The sequence below is a fragment of the Leishmania panamensis genome, assembly GCF_000755165.1.
Source record: "Leishmania panamensis strain MHOM/PA/94/PSC-1 chromosome 16 sequence".
Lineage (NCBI taxonomy): Eukaryota > Euglenozoa > Kinetoplastea > Trypanosomatida > Trypanosomatidae > Leishmania > Leishmania panamensis.
Window position 1 is genome coordinate 604,782 of NC_025861.1, and position 15,785 is coordinate 620,566.

The 15,785-nt window shown below is 52.8% G+C and overlaps 5 protein-coding genes across 5 annotated transcripts in view, besides 1 other annotated feature; 2 read left to right on the plus strand and 3 right to left on the minus strand.

Moving 5' to 3' along the window:
* On the minus strand, window positions 1–1,719 carry LPMP_161470 (hypothetical protein; the record flags this gene model as incomplete). Its single annotated transcript, XM_010699373.1, has 1 exon — window positions 1–1,719. One exon carries the CDS (start codon window positions 1,717–1,719, stop codon window positions 1–3), a length of 1,719 nt encoding a protein of 572 aa, XP_010697675.1.
* Window positions 1,720–4,830: 3,111 nt separating this feature from the next.
* LPMP_161480 (hypothetical protein) lies at window positions 4,831–5,172 on the minus strand (the record flags this gene model as incomplete). The annotated part of the gene is made up of 1 exon (XM_010699374.1): window positions 4,831–5,172. One exon carries the CDS (start codon window positions 5,170–5,172, stop codon window positions 4,831–4,833), a length of 342 nt encoding a protein of 113 aa, XP_010697676.1.
* Window positions 5,173–5,918: 746 nt separating this feature from the next.
* Window positions 5,919–6,409: a repeat region.
* A 165-nt stretch (window positions 6,410–6,574) lies between these two features.
* LPMP_161490 (hypothetical protein) lies at window positions 6,575–10,012 on the minus strand (the record flags this gene model as incomplete). Its single annotated transcript, XM_010699375.1, has 1 exon — window positions 6,575–10,012. One exon carries the CDS (start codon window positions 10,010–10,012, stop codon window positions 6,575–6,577), a length of 3,438 nt encoding a protein of 1,145 aa, XP_010697677.1.
* A 2,839-nt stretch (window positions 10,013–12,851) lies between these two features.
* Window positions 12,852–14,141, plus strand: LPMP_161500 (endoplasmic reticulum oxidoreductin, putative; the record flags this gene model as incomplete). The annotated part of the gene is made up of 1 exon (XM_010699376.1): window positions 12,852–14,141. The coding sequence occupies one exon, from the start codon at window positions 12,852–12,854 to the stop codon at window positions 14,139–14,141; it is 1,290 nt and encodes a 429-aa protein (XP_010697678.1).
* Window positions 14,142–14,765: 624 nt separating this feature from the next.
* The window catches only part of LPMP_161510 (DNA polymerase I alpha catalytic subunit, putative), a gene marked incomplete at both ends in the record, with an annotated part of 4,026 nt that continues 3,006 nt past the window's right edge, over window positions 14,766–15,785 (plus strand). Inside the window, one exon of the mRNA XM_010699377.1 lies at window positions 14,766–15,785. This exon is cut by the window's right edge and continues 3,006 nt beyond it. Within this exon, the coding sequence (XP_010697679.1) occupies window positions 14,766–15,785 (1,020 nt within the window).

The following is a 15,785-nucleotide window of genomic DNA, read 5'->3' on the forward strand; positions in this document are numbered from 1 at the left end:
CTAAATAAAGCGGCGTACCTTGGGAATGATTGCAGTAGACAAGCGGCGCTGATGCTCTGCTCTGAGCTCAGTGAGGGCCCTCAGCCTCTGCTCCAGTGCCAACGCGGACTCAGCTGTGAGACCATCGATGTTGCGTGTAATCAGCTCCTGCACAGCAGCTGCGACAACAGCATCCTGCAAAGCGGCACTACCCAGAAAGTTCGCCTGCTCGAGGAGCTGGAGCAGTTCGGCCAAGGAGAGGGTCTTCATGTTGGCAATCAGCTTGCCCGACACCAGTTGCAACGCCCGACGTGACTGTGGCAACAACTGCATCAGTTGCGCTGCCGCATCCCTTCCTGACCCACCACGCGGGCCACCAGCGTCCATGTTGCTACACCCTGACAGCTGTTCCACAGCATCGACGAAGAGCTCCACAATCTCAAGCTGAGACGCCACAGACAGGTAGGCAGATGCGCTGTCGAGCATCTCGACGAGTTGAGCCGACAGCTCGTCTCCGACACGCTGCAGCACAGAGAGGCTTTGGGTGGCTTGCTCCATCTCTAGTACGCGCTGGCGTGCAGCGGACGGCGATGGCGACAGGAAAGGAGGACTTGCCACGAGAGCAGCGCTGGAGGGTGAGTCGTTCAACGCGGCGGTGACACCCACCAACGACGCCGCACCAGGTAAGAGAGTTGGTGTTCGCGACGCTTGCAACTCTGCAGACAAAACGGAAAGGGACACCAGACCCTCCACGTACACTCGAAGGACTGCCAGCAGCTCGGCAGGCGTGAAGTCCGTCGACAGAAACAGCGCCCGGGCCGCCATTTGCTGCGCCAACTCCAGTGCAAGCGAATGGGTGCCGCGGACTGCCGAAAACAGCATCGCTGTTGAGCGGGGGCACGTGCGAGACGTGTCACGGATAAACGCCTTCAGCAAGCGCTGCTGCAATCCCTCCGACAAAATCGAGTCCGCGCCGTCTGCATTCGCTTCCTTTTGAAGGCACGTGCACAAGACTGCAATGTCCATGCACTCCAGCTCCTCGAGGTGACGCAGCGCACGCTGCCGAACACATTCCATCGTGTCGCGAACGCGGAATCGCACAGCCGCTGGGACGACGCTCCATGTGTCCAGCACCTCCACGCACTGAGTGAGGGTAATCTCCTCCGAGTGCTCGGCAAGCTCACGCAGCACCGACTCCGTCAGCTCTGGGGGAGTTTCGGTGGTACAGGCGCGGCACACCGCCAGGCACTCCTCGGTTGTCAGGTCTGGCACGAGAGGGACAAGCTCCACAGCCACGCGGTGGTACAGGTTGCTCTCTTGCCGGCGCAGCTGCGGCATACAGACGAAGAGTGCGACCAGCTCTACCGCCTTCATTCCCTCCAGCTGCAGGAAGAGCTCCGCCAGAATTCGGTCTACCTGCGCTGAATCCCAGAAGCCGAAGAAAGCGCCACATTGCAGCACCACCACCATGTCACCCAGGCTGGCGGCACGCAGATCGCACAGCTTGCCCGTGAAGTACTTGTACTCACCGCGGAGCAGGTTGCGTTCATGAAAATCGCGCGTGTCCTCGTAGCGGGACTTGACGCGAGCCATTCGTCGCGAAACCTCGCCGATCGGCACCGGACGCTCGGAGAGAAGGTAGTTGCGCTTGGAGTGCTCCAACTCCGTCAAGCTACTTTGGCGCCAAAAGACGTACCCTGGCGTCCTCTTACTAAGCCAGCACGCTGAGCGGCGGAACATGACGCAACAGCTCTGTCCCGTTATGGTGCGCGAGTGCGTCTGCGACTGTGTTATGCAATTATTGGGGCGTAGGTGGCGATGGTTGGGCGGCAAGGGGAGAGGGAGAAATAGAGGGAGTGGTACGGTGGGCAGTGCAGGAGAGAAGACACCAAAAGCGGGCGCGTGGGGGTGGGGTGGGGTGGGGGGGTTGCGCACGGATGCAAGCACAGACGTGCGTGCTGCATCGACGCCTCCATTGCTGGGGGGGGGGGTGCATGGATGCGCTGCAAAAAAAAGAAAAACGCGGGAGGGAGATTTCACCCACAAAGGAGAGAGGTAAGAGCCGACCAGGCGTGAGAGCGGTGGCGCAGTGACAAGAAACGGCATTATACTGTCTAGCTGTAAGAAGAGAAAAAGCGGCAGTGAATTTGGGGTAGGGAAGCGGGCAGGCCCGTCACGAGTGTCTACGGTACACTCTCACTCCCTGCGACGCTGTCTAGTCTGCATAACCAAGATGCTGTCTCAACTTTTCCGTCCACACTCTACATGCAAAGAGGAGGCATGCGCGCTCAAGACGTAGTTTGGCCAGTGGCCCATCGATATCAAGCATCGCATAATCAGCTGCACGTGTGGCAGATCCTTTCCTCTTCGCGCTTCTCAGGGAGACGTCCATGAGTGAAAGTCCTCGTGGGCGCTCGCTAACTTTGACTGTCTAACCTCCGGCGTCCGCGAAGCTCGAGATTGATGATCGGCATGCGCTAGAGCAGAGAGCCACTCCAACGTGGCGCGTGGCTGCGCTGCGGCGTTATCATAAGGTGGGGGCTACTGCACGCACAACACTGGATCATAGTGGGTCCAGAGGGTGCCAGACTTGTCACCCACACCCACGCTTCATTACTAGGTGAAAAGGTAAAAGAGTGGAAACGAGGGGGTAACGCTGACGGCGGCCCAGATCCACACAGAGAAACATACAGACGCGGAGCGCGTAAAGTTCTTCATTCGGAGAGTCTGCGCAGCCGTACCGTGAGCCGGCCCCCTTCCTCTTCTGTGTCCATGAGGACCTCCACGAGCTCCACTACGGGCTGCGCCTGAGACCCTACTAGCGCACGAGGCCGGCTCACTCAGCTCTGTCAGCAGGGTTCACAAGGAGGGTGTGCATACCAGCTAGATACCGGCGTACCATCTCGCATGCTAGCAGCCCAATCACCGACGGCAGCACAGACCGACGGACGAGGTAACACACCTCTGGCGAACAATGCTCGTCAAAGTGGACTGGGGTAGTACGTTCGGCTTCGGTCCGCAGCCGTTTCGATAAGTACTTCGCAATGTCGTGCACAGCGCGTTGCAGCTCCTTCGCGGTGCGTGTGACGGATACCTGACACGCTTGTAGCTGTGAGGCGGCAGTAGTGGCATCGGTTACGCGCTATAGCAGAGGTGGCCACCGAGAAAAATAAAGTGGCGGCACCACTGTTTTGCACTAAGGCGACGCAGCGACAAAATCCATGTTGCACACTTGACACTGTCCTTACTGTTGACCACCTTCAACTTTGGCCTCCCCTTCCCCGCGGCAGGGGGTGATGACGGAAGGACACAGTCACCGCTGCCGCCTTGTGCGGGCATGGGAGAGCTGTCAGAGCGAGTCTATCGCAGAAGACGAGGACAAACGCTGCCATTTGTGCCACTATGCAGGCGTGCGCTCTCTCTTTCGCTTACTCTTCCTCGTTTGCCCGTGTCCTGGTGTGGGCCACTGGGGGAGGGGGAGAGGGTGGGCCGGCAAGAGCGCAGAAACAAACGAAAGAACTACACGCTTATCGACGCCCCCTTTTCCTCTTGTCGCTGCTGTTGAATAGCGTGCGTCAACAAGTGTGCGTGTGTGTTCGCTCCATGTGTGTCATCTTGGTAGGTGAACCGAGAGAGAGAGAAAGTAAGCGGCTTCAGAGGCAAAGAGAGAGTAGAGCAGTGGTAAGAGGGGAAGATGAGTGAGAGCATCTGTCGTTGTGGCGCCACTACTTCTCGGACATTCCGCGGAGTGCAATGCATGTAGGCACACGCGAGAGGAAAAGAGGTATAGCTGGGAGAGGCATTCGCACTGCTCTCCTCCTCCCTCCCTAGCAGCTGAGGTACCTGCCAGCATCATGCTTCTTAGTACGCATGTGCCTGCCCGGCACGGCGTTGACGATGTGAGGAGGCGCTGACAGCGCAGAAAAGGCGGCGACAGACCCGGGGGGGGGGCCAGAGAACACGACACGGAAGAACTCTTCGTGAGGCCATTCTCGCACACTTTTCCTCCTCCTTCCTCCCTCGTGCTGCGTCGCTATCGCAGGCCGATCCTTATTTCAAGAGGGAGAGAGAACAGGCTGAGCTATGGAGCAAGAATCTCTGTTTTCTCTGCTCCTTGATAGACGAGTAGGTGAGCACGTGCGTGCCTCCATGGCTGGGTAGCTGAGATGGGCCTCCCCGGCGATTCATCGCTCAATCACACATAAACATTCACTGAACAGTGAGTTTCATCAAAGCGAAATAAGACAAGGCAAAAGAGAGAACAAAAGAAAAGAAGAGGGTGGAGGGCGGAGGTCGTGATAAGAGAGAGGCAGAGAAGAGAGACGGCGGATGTGCTCTCTGCGCATCAGCGTTGATACCTCTCTCGTTCCCCTCCCTCACCGACAGTCACACACACAGACACATACATGCTCGCTCTCACTGAGAGACTCTCGCTCTCTTCATTGCTCGTTTACATTCGTGACATCGAACAGCAACAACGGGGGAAAGCGACAGCGGGGAGAAAAGGGATAAAAAGGAGAACAACGAGGTGAGAGAACGGTGGAGTAGGACATCACCACAAGGCCAGGACAGAGAGAAGGCGGTAAGGGCTTTACTGGTGAAGAGTAGTGCGTGCTGAACAGATGCAGGAGGGGCTGGATGTAGAAAGAAGCACAGCGGTAGTGGATGCGGGAGTGCATGCCCTCGCAGAGGTAATCGTGGCAGCGGAACAAGCACGACAGTAGTGTAGCCCACTTGATAGTTGGGTACACAAATACAGAGAAAGAGGCGGGGGGGGGGATGTGGGCACTAATGCCCCAGTTCCGATGATTTGCCACCCTTTTTGTATTCCCCCCCTTCTAGGGTGGCCCTTTACCGAAATGTCAGCGCCTGTGAGATGCCATCACGGGTGGACGCCAGTAGCTTCTGCTGCGTCTGCATTGAACCCGTTGTGTCAAAGAACTGCATGCAGAAGATGCATATTTCTTCTCGCTTGTACAGCTGCGACGGCGACGGCATGTGGTCACCTCGACGCACATCCATACCCCATTTCTGGCGAAGTTCTAAGATGGACTTGTGAGTGATGGCCCCAGGCAGCTCGTTCACGTAGAAGGTCTGGGTACACAGGGCACATTTCTTGCGCTTCTGCAGGCCCTGGCGCACACGGAGGTTAAGCTCCTCTTGCGTGAGCGCCTCCTGCGCCTTCTGCAGCATGGAGAGTACTGCGTCACCTGCTAATGCGATGAACGTCCTTGTGGACACCCAGCCAATCGAAGAAAGGCCAGCCAAGCGGGTAACGTGGAGCCCAGGCGCTGTCGTTGTACGTATATCTGGAGGAAGTGGGTGGTTGGGTGGAGGGGTGGGGCTTGGGGGGTCACATTATTGAAACGTGCGTGTGTGCGTGTTTGCATGCAGGCGCGTTGCCATTTTTTTTATTTTTTATAGACACCCGACGAAGGAGGGAACGGGGCAAACAAGGGAGCACACGAGCAATGCATTCAAGCACGGGAACACGAACAAAATTGAGAGCGATGGGAAGAGCAAAGAGAGCCGACTTGCATATGTGGGTGCACTCACGCTCGGTGTTACACATTTTTCGCACGGTGCAGCGTGCTAAAGTGGGGTGAGTTAAACACGCGGGGGATACACCGTCACTCACTTTCGTTTCCTTGGCTTTCCCTGTGGTCCCTAGCAAGAAATCCACTGGGCAACTCCGCGACACAATCGGAGACTCATGACACTTCCCTACCATGACGCCTCTTCGCGGAAAAGGAGGGTAGAGCACAGGAGCACGGGTGGATTCTTCCTTTTGCTACGATCCCGTTACTACTTTTTCTTCCGCATGTTTAGCTACGTGACCTCAATCTGCGGCAGATCGTTCCATGATGGCAAAAGAGAGGCGCTCAACACAGTCGTGAGCGAGAGGGATCCGTGTCTCACTGGTATACGCTCACGAGGACTCCTTTTGCAGAGGGCCCATTCGCTGCCAGAGAGCACGGGGCCAAACCCCTCACTGCAGCCCCAACATGCCACAGGCCCCATCGCCTGCCGGGAAGCAGCCGCAGACACATGCAGTGCCGCAATGCACCGGGCCCAGTCGCCTGAGCACGGCCCCCCCTGCACCGAACTCTAACCACTCCCTCGCCCCGCAAGCCGCCTCACAGCCGCTCCCGTCATACTGGTCGGCACCGGCGGCATCCCTCGGGGTGGTGCAGGCTCCCCACCAGTGGGCAGTGAGGACCAGGTGAGGTACGCTCCAGCCACGCCGACGCTCGGTCCATCACATGGATGGCGCAAGCGTGCCTGCTGTCGCAGGTCACTCCGACGCAACGCCATCCAGGACTTGATCACCGGCATCCACAGCGAGACACCGCTCTGACCGTCCCTACGTTGTAGGTGCATGACACTGTCACCGCCAGAAGTGGTTCGGCATTGGGCGGTGGGGATTGGGCCCAGAGACCACGCGCTCAGATGTCCCTCCGTCATCAGGAACTTGCTGTGGCCCACGAAGCAACAGAAAAGACACAGCTATCAGCAGATGGTACGCCTTGACAGTGCGCGGTGTGAACCCACGTAAGATAGCAACCAGTAAACGGCGGGGTGGCAGCTGCTGAGTTTACTCCACCACCAACGTTTCTTCCACGGAGCCCAATACGGGCGCCGTCACCGTAGTCATCTTAGCCTCTGGGGTGGCTACCAAGCCCGCAGTCTCAATGCTTTCCGTTACGGACTCGTTGCCCCTGCCGCCGACGTCACCTTGGTCAGCAGCCATTGTATCGGGCACCTCGCGCCGCCTTCGTTTTTTGTCACTATGATGGTTGCGATGGCGCCGCTTTGATTGTCGGTTCCTCTTCTCGTCCGCACCCTCCGCTGAAGGGCACGAAGTAAGCACCGTCCCTTCATCGCCGCCTTCCACCTCAGGAGAGATTTCATAGCCATATTGCTGACTCGCGTCGCCCGCAGATGTCGTTGTTCGACGCTGACGATGTGCCCTGGTGTCTGGTGAGCGTGTGGTGATGGTCGCAGCTGCGACATCCTTGGATCCTTCCCGCTTTGCCTCGCCGACGTCCGGGTGCGGAAGCGACACTGCCGTATAGCTCATCAGATGCGGCATTCCTTTCTCCTCGATGTATGTGTAGTCGAGTGTGCTCAGGTTGAACAGCGCGCGTGTGCAGCGCAGCGAAACCTCAAACCCGAGATAGGACTGCGCGCCACTTAGTATGCCACTCTCTACTTCATGTGGAAGCATTGATGCGGCACGGGCGTCCTGTGCCTTCGCAAACGAAGGGTTGAAAAAGTCGTAGACGATGCGGTCACACACGGCATAAAGTGGCGCGTGCGTTTTCTCACCCTTGACGAGAACCTCCCGCATCAGCAGCAGAAATGCGACGTTGAAGAAGACACTTTCGCAGTTATTACGCACCAAAGTGTCCATCAGAAATGTCAGTGCGATGTTAACGTCTGCGTCGTTCACGCGCCAATGGCGCAGAGTCGAGTAAACAAGGCTGATGTTTTTTGGTGATGCCAGACGGTGAAAAAACCCGCTAACGGCGACTTCCCGTTCAGAGCTCATTGTCGACAGGGTGGTGCGGTCACTTGAGGCGATGGAGGGAGGTCTCCCTTCTGATGTGGTCCTCTCCGATGATCTCAGCCTATCGCTGTCCATAGAAGTGCTACGGCCCACTGACTCAAGTAAAGGCTCGGGAAGGCCTGCAGCTGCAGGAGGCACCTTTCGCTCCCCAGCGACACTTCCGTTTTGTACATTCGCTTTGATTTCGGGCCGCCTCGCATCTTCGTCGCTCTTTTCGTTTTCGATCATGTATGGCATTGCCCCTGGCATCTCCTCAGACAGGTTCTCCAAAGCAGCAGAGTTGACACTCTCGCTGTCATCTTGGTTCTCTACACCACCCGTATCTGCCGACTCTTCCGCTGGCACTGTCTTCTGCTTTTTTGAGCGCTTGGAAAGAAGAAGGCTTCCCTTGTAGCTGCACTTTTCCATCAGCTGAAAAACTGAGAACGTGAAAAGTGTGAAAACTTGCGCTTTACGAATTGCAATAACCCGGCTCGAGTACGCAGAGAGTAAGCCAAACACAGCTTTGATATTTTCTTCCTTGTAAAGGGCAAACGACGCCAGGGCGTGGGCGGCAACTTGTACAGCAGGATCAGCAGAAATCTCGCCTTCCAGCAGCAAATGCAGAGCGAGAAGTATTTCTGCCAGATAACCCACAACAATCGTTACATCCTCACGCTGTCGAATATCTTTGCAATCGAGGAAGGAGCGCAGCACAGAAAACCCGAACTCCAAGTGATCCAGCGAAATGATCGATGAGACACTTTGCCACTGTTGAGGAAACATGACCAAAAACGATTGTTGCTCCAATTTGAATTGTTCAGCGATAATCCTAACATACCGCAAGATACACCGGCATACTGTCATGTAGTGCAGCACGTTACCAAGACTTTGGTACATGGTGGTGTCGAGAGGCGATGTTATCTCTAGCCTCTCGCCAGATCCCTTGAATCCAACAACAACCTCCTTATGTTCCTTTGTGGCACGCTCGACGGCTGCGGCAGCATCTTGTAATTTGCTGAATGTCATCACGCTCAGCGGTTCGAAGCCAAAGCTCAAAAAAGTGCTATTTTGATGCGAAAGCTGTATTTTCGTAGGAAGTGGAAGGTTGCACTGAGGCGTGACACTTTGGTACATACCCTTGATAAAACGACCGCGTTTGCGCAGATCAATGTCCTTCATCGCCTCCAGTTGATCTTTTCGTCGTGATCCTAGCAAAGAAAAGACAGTACCAATAGCTAGGCATCCTGTTGTGCTCCCCGACGAGGCGCGTACAATAATTCCATTGGAAGTGATGGCTCCATTGCGACTTCGGGCAACAAAACGCCACTTATCACTTGTTTGCTTGCAGTCACGGAACTGCTGCTTACTTAGAAGTGAGGAAAGCCCTCGGTCTTGCGCTGAGTTGTTCGAGTGGTTGACCAATGTCAAATGTACCAGCTCTTCTGCGGGAACACACCAGATAATACTTGCGATTGCAGTCAGTGCAAGGCAGTTCCACTTCCACAGCTGCTCGTCGCTCTCCAGGAGGCTACTGGCCTGCTTCTGAAACTCCTGGTCGAGGGTTCTGTGCATCATCTCCGTGGATTTTGATGTAGACAACGAGTCGTCATCTTCGATGTCAATATCATCCCCTTCCAGAGAAATATCACAACTCACCCCAGTTACTCTCGGATTCCCATCACTTGTGCCTTCATTATTGTTCTCATTTTTCTCCATTCCAGAGCTGCTCAAGACCACGCCCTTTGCATCATTATTTGCAGTCACATTAGTGCCATGGATGCGAGAGTAGTTCTGGTTGATGACGACAAGGAGAAGCTCGACGCCATGGTTGCGACAGAAAGCTCCAATAATTTTCTCCGTGTCCACTGGCTGTCCGTCCAGTAAGTATGTGATTACCGTGAGAACAATTTCAAGAATAACGACGTCCTCACGTTGCAGCTTGCCTGTTGTTCGCTTCTCTGCAATAGGTGCTACGCACTGCACTAGCAGCGCAAAAAACTCATCTGTGCCGCAACGTGCTTTTATCTTCTGCAGCATATCCTTCTGTAGAATCTCGTTGGTCGAAAAGCGCGGTATTGGTAACAGCATAACAGCCAACAGCTTAAGGAGCTGAGGTAGCAGTGTATCACTGAAATTCATTCCATGTGCCAAAAGCAACGGTACGACCAGCTTTTCCGCTACCATCATTTCGCATATAAATGTGAATTCTGCACGACTCACGTCATTTCCGGTAGGCTGAATATCAGCCTCATCATTATCGTAGTCCAGATCCTCGTCACTGACTTCATCGTACATCTGGCGCTCTCGAAGTGACTCGATGCGCTCTACCACACGAGTGCGCTCGCGCAGGAGCCGGTTGCGAAGCAGCTTCGCCGCTGTGCATGCCTCCGAGATGCTACAGGAAGAGGGAACTCGATTGAGAGAGATGTTTAATGCATCCACAGAAAGAAGTATCTGTCGCTTTACTGTTTCTGCAAGCATTGTTATATTGGTTGATGTTCTCTTTTCTAGTTGTATTGTGTGAGCGTAGGAAAAATGAAGGGTTAATAGTCTATGGTGTGGTCTAAATGCTTTGCGTTGTTAAATATTGAGGGTTGTCCGCAACGCACTGAAGATCACTTAATTCCTCTACGGCGGTCTCAGCCTCCAACGGCTCTGCATACACACACACACATAAAGAAAAGATAGCGTATAGTAAAAAAAAAAAAAGAGAGCGAGATACAAAGGAAACAAAAAAACAGCGAAGTATTCAAGTGAAGATGCAAACTCAAGTTGTGGCAGCTGCGTTCAGTAAACTCAAAGAAATGATCGTTATGCACAAGTATGCCTAAAGGCAACAGGGTAATAGTAGCTAAAAAATATATTTAGCTACACCGTCGTAAAAGCGACGCGCCTCTTCGCGCAGTCGGGGAAACAAATACATGGGTTGCCAAATCACAGCCCAGAAAGTTTTTTTCCCCTTCTCACCAGTGAAATGCAAACACATTGCACCTCTAAGAAAAAGGAACTTTTCAGCGCAAAATCAACGTGTTGAGCTCCTTGAGCTTGATTTACATTGCTTATTGAGAGGAGAAAAAATACGAAGCTTGACCAGAACGGTGCTGGCTCAAATAGTTTTGAAGAAAGATTACGTTAATCCTGCGGAGACTGCTTCTCGCCGATATCCGTAACACTATGAACCAATCGCACATGGTGTATTCGACAGCAGTATTGACAAGAGATTTATCAGGCTAATTTTCGTTCTACCTACTATTCCATAGAAGTGTTGGCCTCAGCAAACAGCGACAATAAACAAAAGCGCTGCAGCAACGCGTCCTCAAGTAGCAAAGGGCAAAAAAGAGTGAGTGAGTCTTATCGAAGGGGGAGAAACTTGTGGCTAGGAGAGAGTGAGCCTCTGTGCTCATGCTTATCAGCCTTAATCTGACGCAAAAGGTTTTGTGAAGCTAATTGAGAATAGTTAGCGCTTCGCCTAGCACTCCGGAGCTCTTGACGGACAATGTTAGAATCAAACATGTTGTCTGCTCGCCTTGCTGTATTACTGCTCACTTCGTTCATCATTGTCCGCTCGTGAAAAGGTGTTCGAACGCGCTTGTTAAATTGAGAGCCAGTGAGGCGACCGTCTGCGCGACCTTTCCGCCTAAACACCGTCCTTCGAGCACCTGCGGCGAAGTAGTTCTTGAAAGACATTAATATTCACTGGACAATCAGGAAAGCAAGAAAAGAGGAGGGCAAGGAAAGGTGGAAAATCGAAGATGACGCAGTGGAGCACAGATTCTATGCTTGTTGAACCAACGCGGCTCGATTTAACCATGGAATTCGGCATGCCTTCAAGGTGTGCGTGCAGCAAGAAGCATGACCTTCTTTGTGCATGGTGGGACCGATGAGGTAGCCCTTCAGATCCACTCAGTGTTTCCTTCATGCAAGCAACTGATTTCCACGTCTTTGGCGTCGCAGCGATGCTTTCACCAAACACCACTTTCAGCACACAGCGAAAGGAACACGACAGGAGAGGTGAAGATGTGGCGAGGGGGGCGCGCGCGGTTTTCTAACTGGACCCAGAGGGGTGAGCAGCGGATGTCAAATGCTGACGCCGCTTCACATTGTGAGGCCATTCTTCTCTTTTCGTTGCAGTCGACCTTAGACTTTTCACTGCGTTAATTATCATTATGCCGAAGGTTCTAAGTGGCGCACCTCTCCGGCATGAACTGTGAGCAGGAATACGAATTGTTCCGAGGCGCCCGGTCTGAGAATTGTAGTGTGGCTGTGGAAGACCCTTTGGTAAAGCATCATGCTGCTCTTCAAATCGTTTTCAAATGCTCGCCCCCTCTCGGCATTGAAGCATGCATTCCGCCTTTGGTCAGAAGATTGGAGCGAGGGCGTTGGATTTCGAGGAAACGAAAAGACGGTGAATCGCGCCGTTCACCCGACATTTTCGCCCCGCGCTCATTTTATGACAGTACTCCTTCACCCATTTCTCAGCTTTCCTTTCTCTTTAGGTAGTTTCCTCCTCTCTCTGCGCAATCCCGAGAACAATGTCACTCAAACACCTGTTCAACACAGACTCGGATTTATTCTTTCGTGATAATCGACACTAGCCAAGAATGTCAACGCTTTCATCACGTGCATGTACACCGCTTTTCGCATGGTCTTTTTTGTCGTCACATTTGAAGGACTTAAGTCTTCTGTCGGCGGAGCTGCAAAGACGCGGGGGTCGCCGCGGAAGCTTATATGAGCCGTTCTCCGGGTTGCCGACTTTCAGTATTAAGCAGCTGAGGATGGGGGTGAGGTGCAATGTCTGCTTCCGCCGCTGCGAGCAAAGCGCAAGAATAACAACAAAAAAAAAACATCAGAACTTCGTGTACTGTTTTTCTTTCGCGTCCGATGGCAAGCGCTGTACTTGCTCGTTTGTGCACGCCAATCAGTAGTGTGACTTTTCTGAGATCCGGAATACAGTGAGGGTCTTATTATCGCCGCTACTTTTCTCTTGCTAGACCAGCGTACTGCGTAGCATGTAATACCCGTCCATGCCTGCATTGCTTTGTGCCCCCGGTTTACTCGCTCCGAACTGACGACGATTGAGCAGATTCTGGTAAGTACAGCCTGCCCCCTCCAGCTGAAGCTGCTCACTTTGCCATTTTGACACTTCTTCAGAACGGGCTTGGAAGGCAAGATTAACCTATCTTGCTGATTTGATCCCAGGCTTAACTATACGCTTTCTTCCTCTTCGGTTCTCTCATATCTGATTCTGCTTGTAGGCTTTTACGCACGTTTCATTTCCTCAGAAAAAACAAGATTTTTTTAAAATAGGCGTGTGATTCGAATGAACATAGAGACTGTCATTAAGTGTGCTATCAGTGCGCTTCTTGTTGCGTTCCTTGTTTGTACACACGAGGCGCCAAAAGCAACTGTTCGCTTTGCTACCACCACAAACCTCTCTGCGAAGCCTCGGATCGTGCTGGACACTACGAAACTCGGCTATGGGTATTGTCACTCTTCCCCTGCGGAGATTGACGAGGGCACTACATCGCTCCTCGAGATCCTCAACCGTATCACAGTGTCTTCTTACTTTCGTTATTTCAAGGTCAACAGTGCAAAGCCTTGCCCTTACTGGGCCGTGAGTCTTTTGTGCACCAGCACCGAAAACACCTGTGATGTGTGCAAATGTGATGAGAACTTGATCCCGGAAGCCCTACGTGCCAATGAGGATATGAGTGAACTCAACACTCCTGATGGTAGCATCATGCCAGCGGCTCTTCAGCCCATGAACCTGGACGACTGGGGAGATTGGTTGAAAATGGATGATGGGGCGGAGTACGTGGACTTGGTGTCCAATCCTGAGGGCAACACAGGCTACTCTGGCCCTCTTGCAGTGCAGGTGTGGCGTGCCATCTATGCCGAAAATTGCCTGTCGTCAGACAAAGACGAAGCATGCCAGGAGCTGTCCATTCTCCGGACACTCTTGAGTGGACTACACATGTCTATCAACGTTCACGTCTGCACCAGCTTTTACAAGGACCCCGAGCTCGCTTCACCTCAACACAGCGCTGGCATTTACAACAATCCAAACATATCGTTCTATCCGAGTTGCGAGATGTACAACAAGCGTGTTGCGGCGTTTCCTGAGTTTGTGGGTAACTTGTATATCCTTTATCAGTTTATTCTTCGAGCACTCGCCAAGGCGAGGCCGTTCTTCACAAATGATGTTAGTATATTTAACACAGGTCCTAGGGGTGAAGCGACGCTCGCTGATCTGCAGCTTCATGCAAACATCAAAGAGCTGTTCGACTCACGACTTATCTGCTCTCCCACTTTTGATGAAGGAGCGTTTCTTGAGTCTGAGAAGGGTCGGTCCCTGATACCACAGTTCAAATCAATGATGCTGAACGTGACACGCCTGATGGACTGTGTGACGTGTGAAAAGTGTCGGATTTGGGGCAAGTTGCAGACAAAAGGCATTGCGGTGGCCATGAAGATCATAATGAACCCCGAAAATGAACGGATCAGTTTGGACAGATCGGAGATGGTGACCTTGGTGAACCTTGCTCGCCAGTTGGCCTTTTCGGTGCGCAATGCGCAGCGTCTTGGTACTGTATGCAAGGAGGATGCTTAAGCGAGAAGCCTGGCAATGCTACACCGACGAGGTAGAGTCAACAACTATGGGTATGTCATACCGTTTGTTTTCTGATAGGCATCTGGAAATCAAACTTGCTTTAGTTTCGAGGGCCTGGAGGCTCTTTCATGCGACTGTGCGGTACATTCCGTTTCTTTGAAGGTCTCGGTTAGTTGTGCAAAGTGGGCAGTGATCAATTTGTGCGCTTTTTTTGTACTCAAAAAGTGAGTCTTTTACGAAAAACGATGAAGGAATATGGAACTGAGAAAAACCTCTGTATGTTTTAAACTACACACTTGTGTGCATGCCTTACCATGGGTATACTGTCAAAGGTTATCAGCCAAGGCTGTCTTTGCCTTGTTGGTACAGCTGCATGACATTCGGGGGGACAATCTTCACTTTCTACTTCTCACAGCTGGCTACATCTTCATACTCATCGCTACTTGTTGCATTAGCGAGCTTTTCTTTTCCTTTTCGCTTGTGTTATTGTTTGCTGTTTCTTAATTCGAGAGACTAACTTTACTACCGCACAAGGCTTAACTGCTTTCGATCGGCGCATATATATATTTATACATTTATGTATCGACTTAAATTCCATCATAGAGACTCAACTTCCTTTAGCGCATGCACATGTCGGGCGGCCATGATGATGCATCGTGGCGACTGTCACGCAAGCCCAATACTCCCAACTTTGACGAGTCACAGGAGGATCAGTGGAGGTCGTTGAGGGAGGAGGTGTTTCAGTCTGACGAGGATGAAGACACCCCAGAGTCCGGCGACCTCGCCATTCCGCAGCTTCCCTCAGCGAAGAAAATAGTGCGAAAGTTGAGAAAGCTCCCTGCGGCTGCGAAGCCAACCTCAAAGCCGAAGCAACAGACGCTTGCCCAGTCAATGAACGATGTGGATATGGATCGGTTGTTGAAGCGTTATCGCATTGACGAGAATGTCGATGTTACTGAGGACATAGATGTATCGCTTCTACTGCAGCACCACAGTGATTCCGATGATGACGACAAAGAGCAAGGGGTTACTCTGACCGCTAACGAATTCCTAGAGAGGCTAACAAGGGCGGAGGCGACGCCGACAGCAAACCTCGTTAAGGTGAAGTGTGAGCTCGGCGAGAAGGCAACTGTGGTTGCGCTGGAGGATGAGTCGTTCAGCTTTGAAAAACACCCAAGTGCAAAGCCGTTTCGCTCAAGGCCGACCCCAGCAGAAAGCGATGGCGCAGGCTACCGAAATGAGGAGACACCGAAGCAGGCCATTGAGCTTGCTGCAAGGTTGACGCCACAGACAGAGGCAGTGCAGCTCGTGTTGCCTGCAGTGTCATACAAGTCGGAGGAAATGGCTGAGGGTCTTTTTTACTGGTTTGACGCTCGTGAGCAACCGCATACGCTCTCTGTTGACCCCGGATCGCTGTTTCTTTTTGGAAAAATGGTGATGGAGAAGAACGGGCGCACTTCCTATCCATCGTGCTGTGTGCGTGTACGCAACATGTACCGCAGTATTTTTCTTCTGCCGAGAGAGGGCTCCTTGCAGGAGGATGTGGTGAAGGAAATTAACGACATCTGCCGCAATCAAGGAATCGAGCAGCGGCGCATCAAGTTTGTGGAGCGCTACTACGCTTTTGAGGAACCAGGCGTCCCT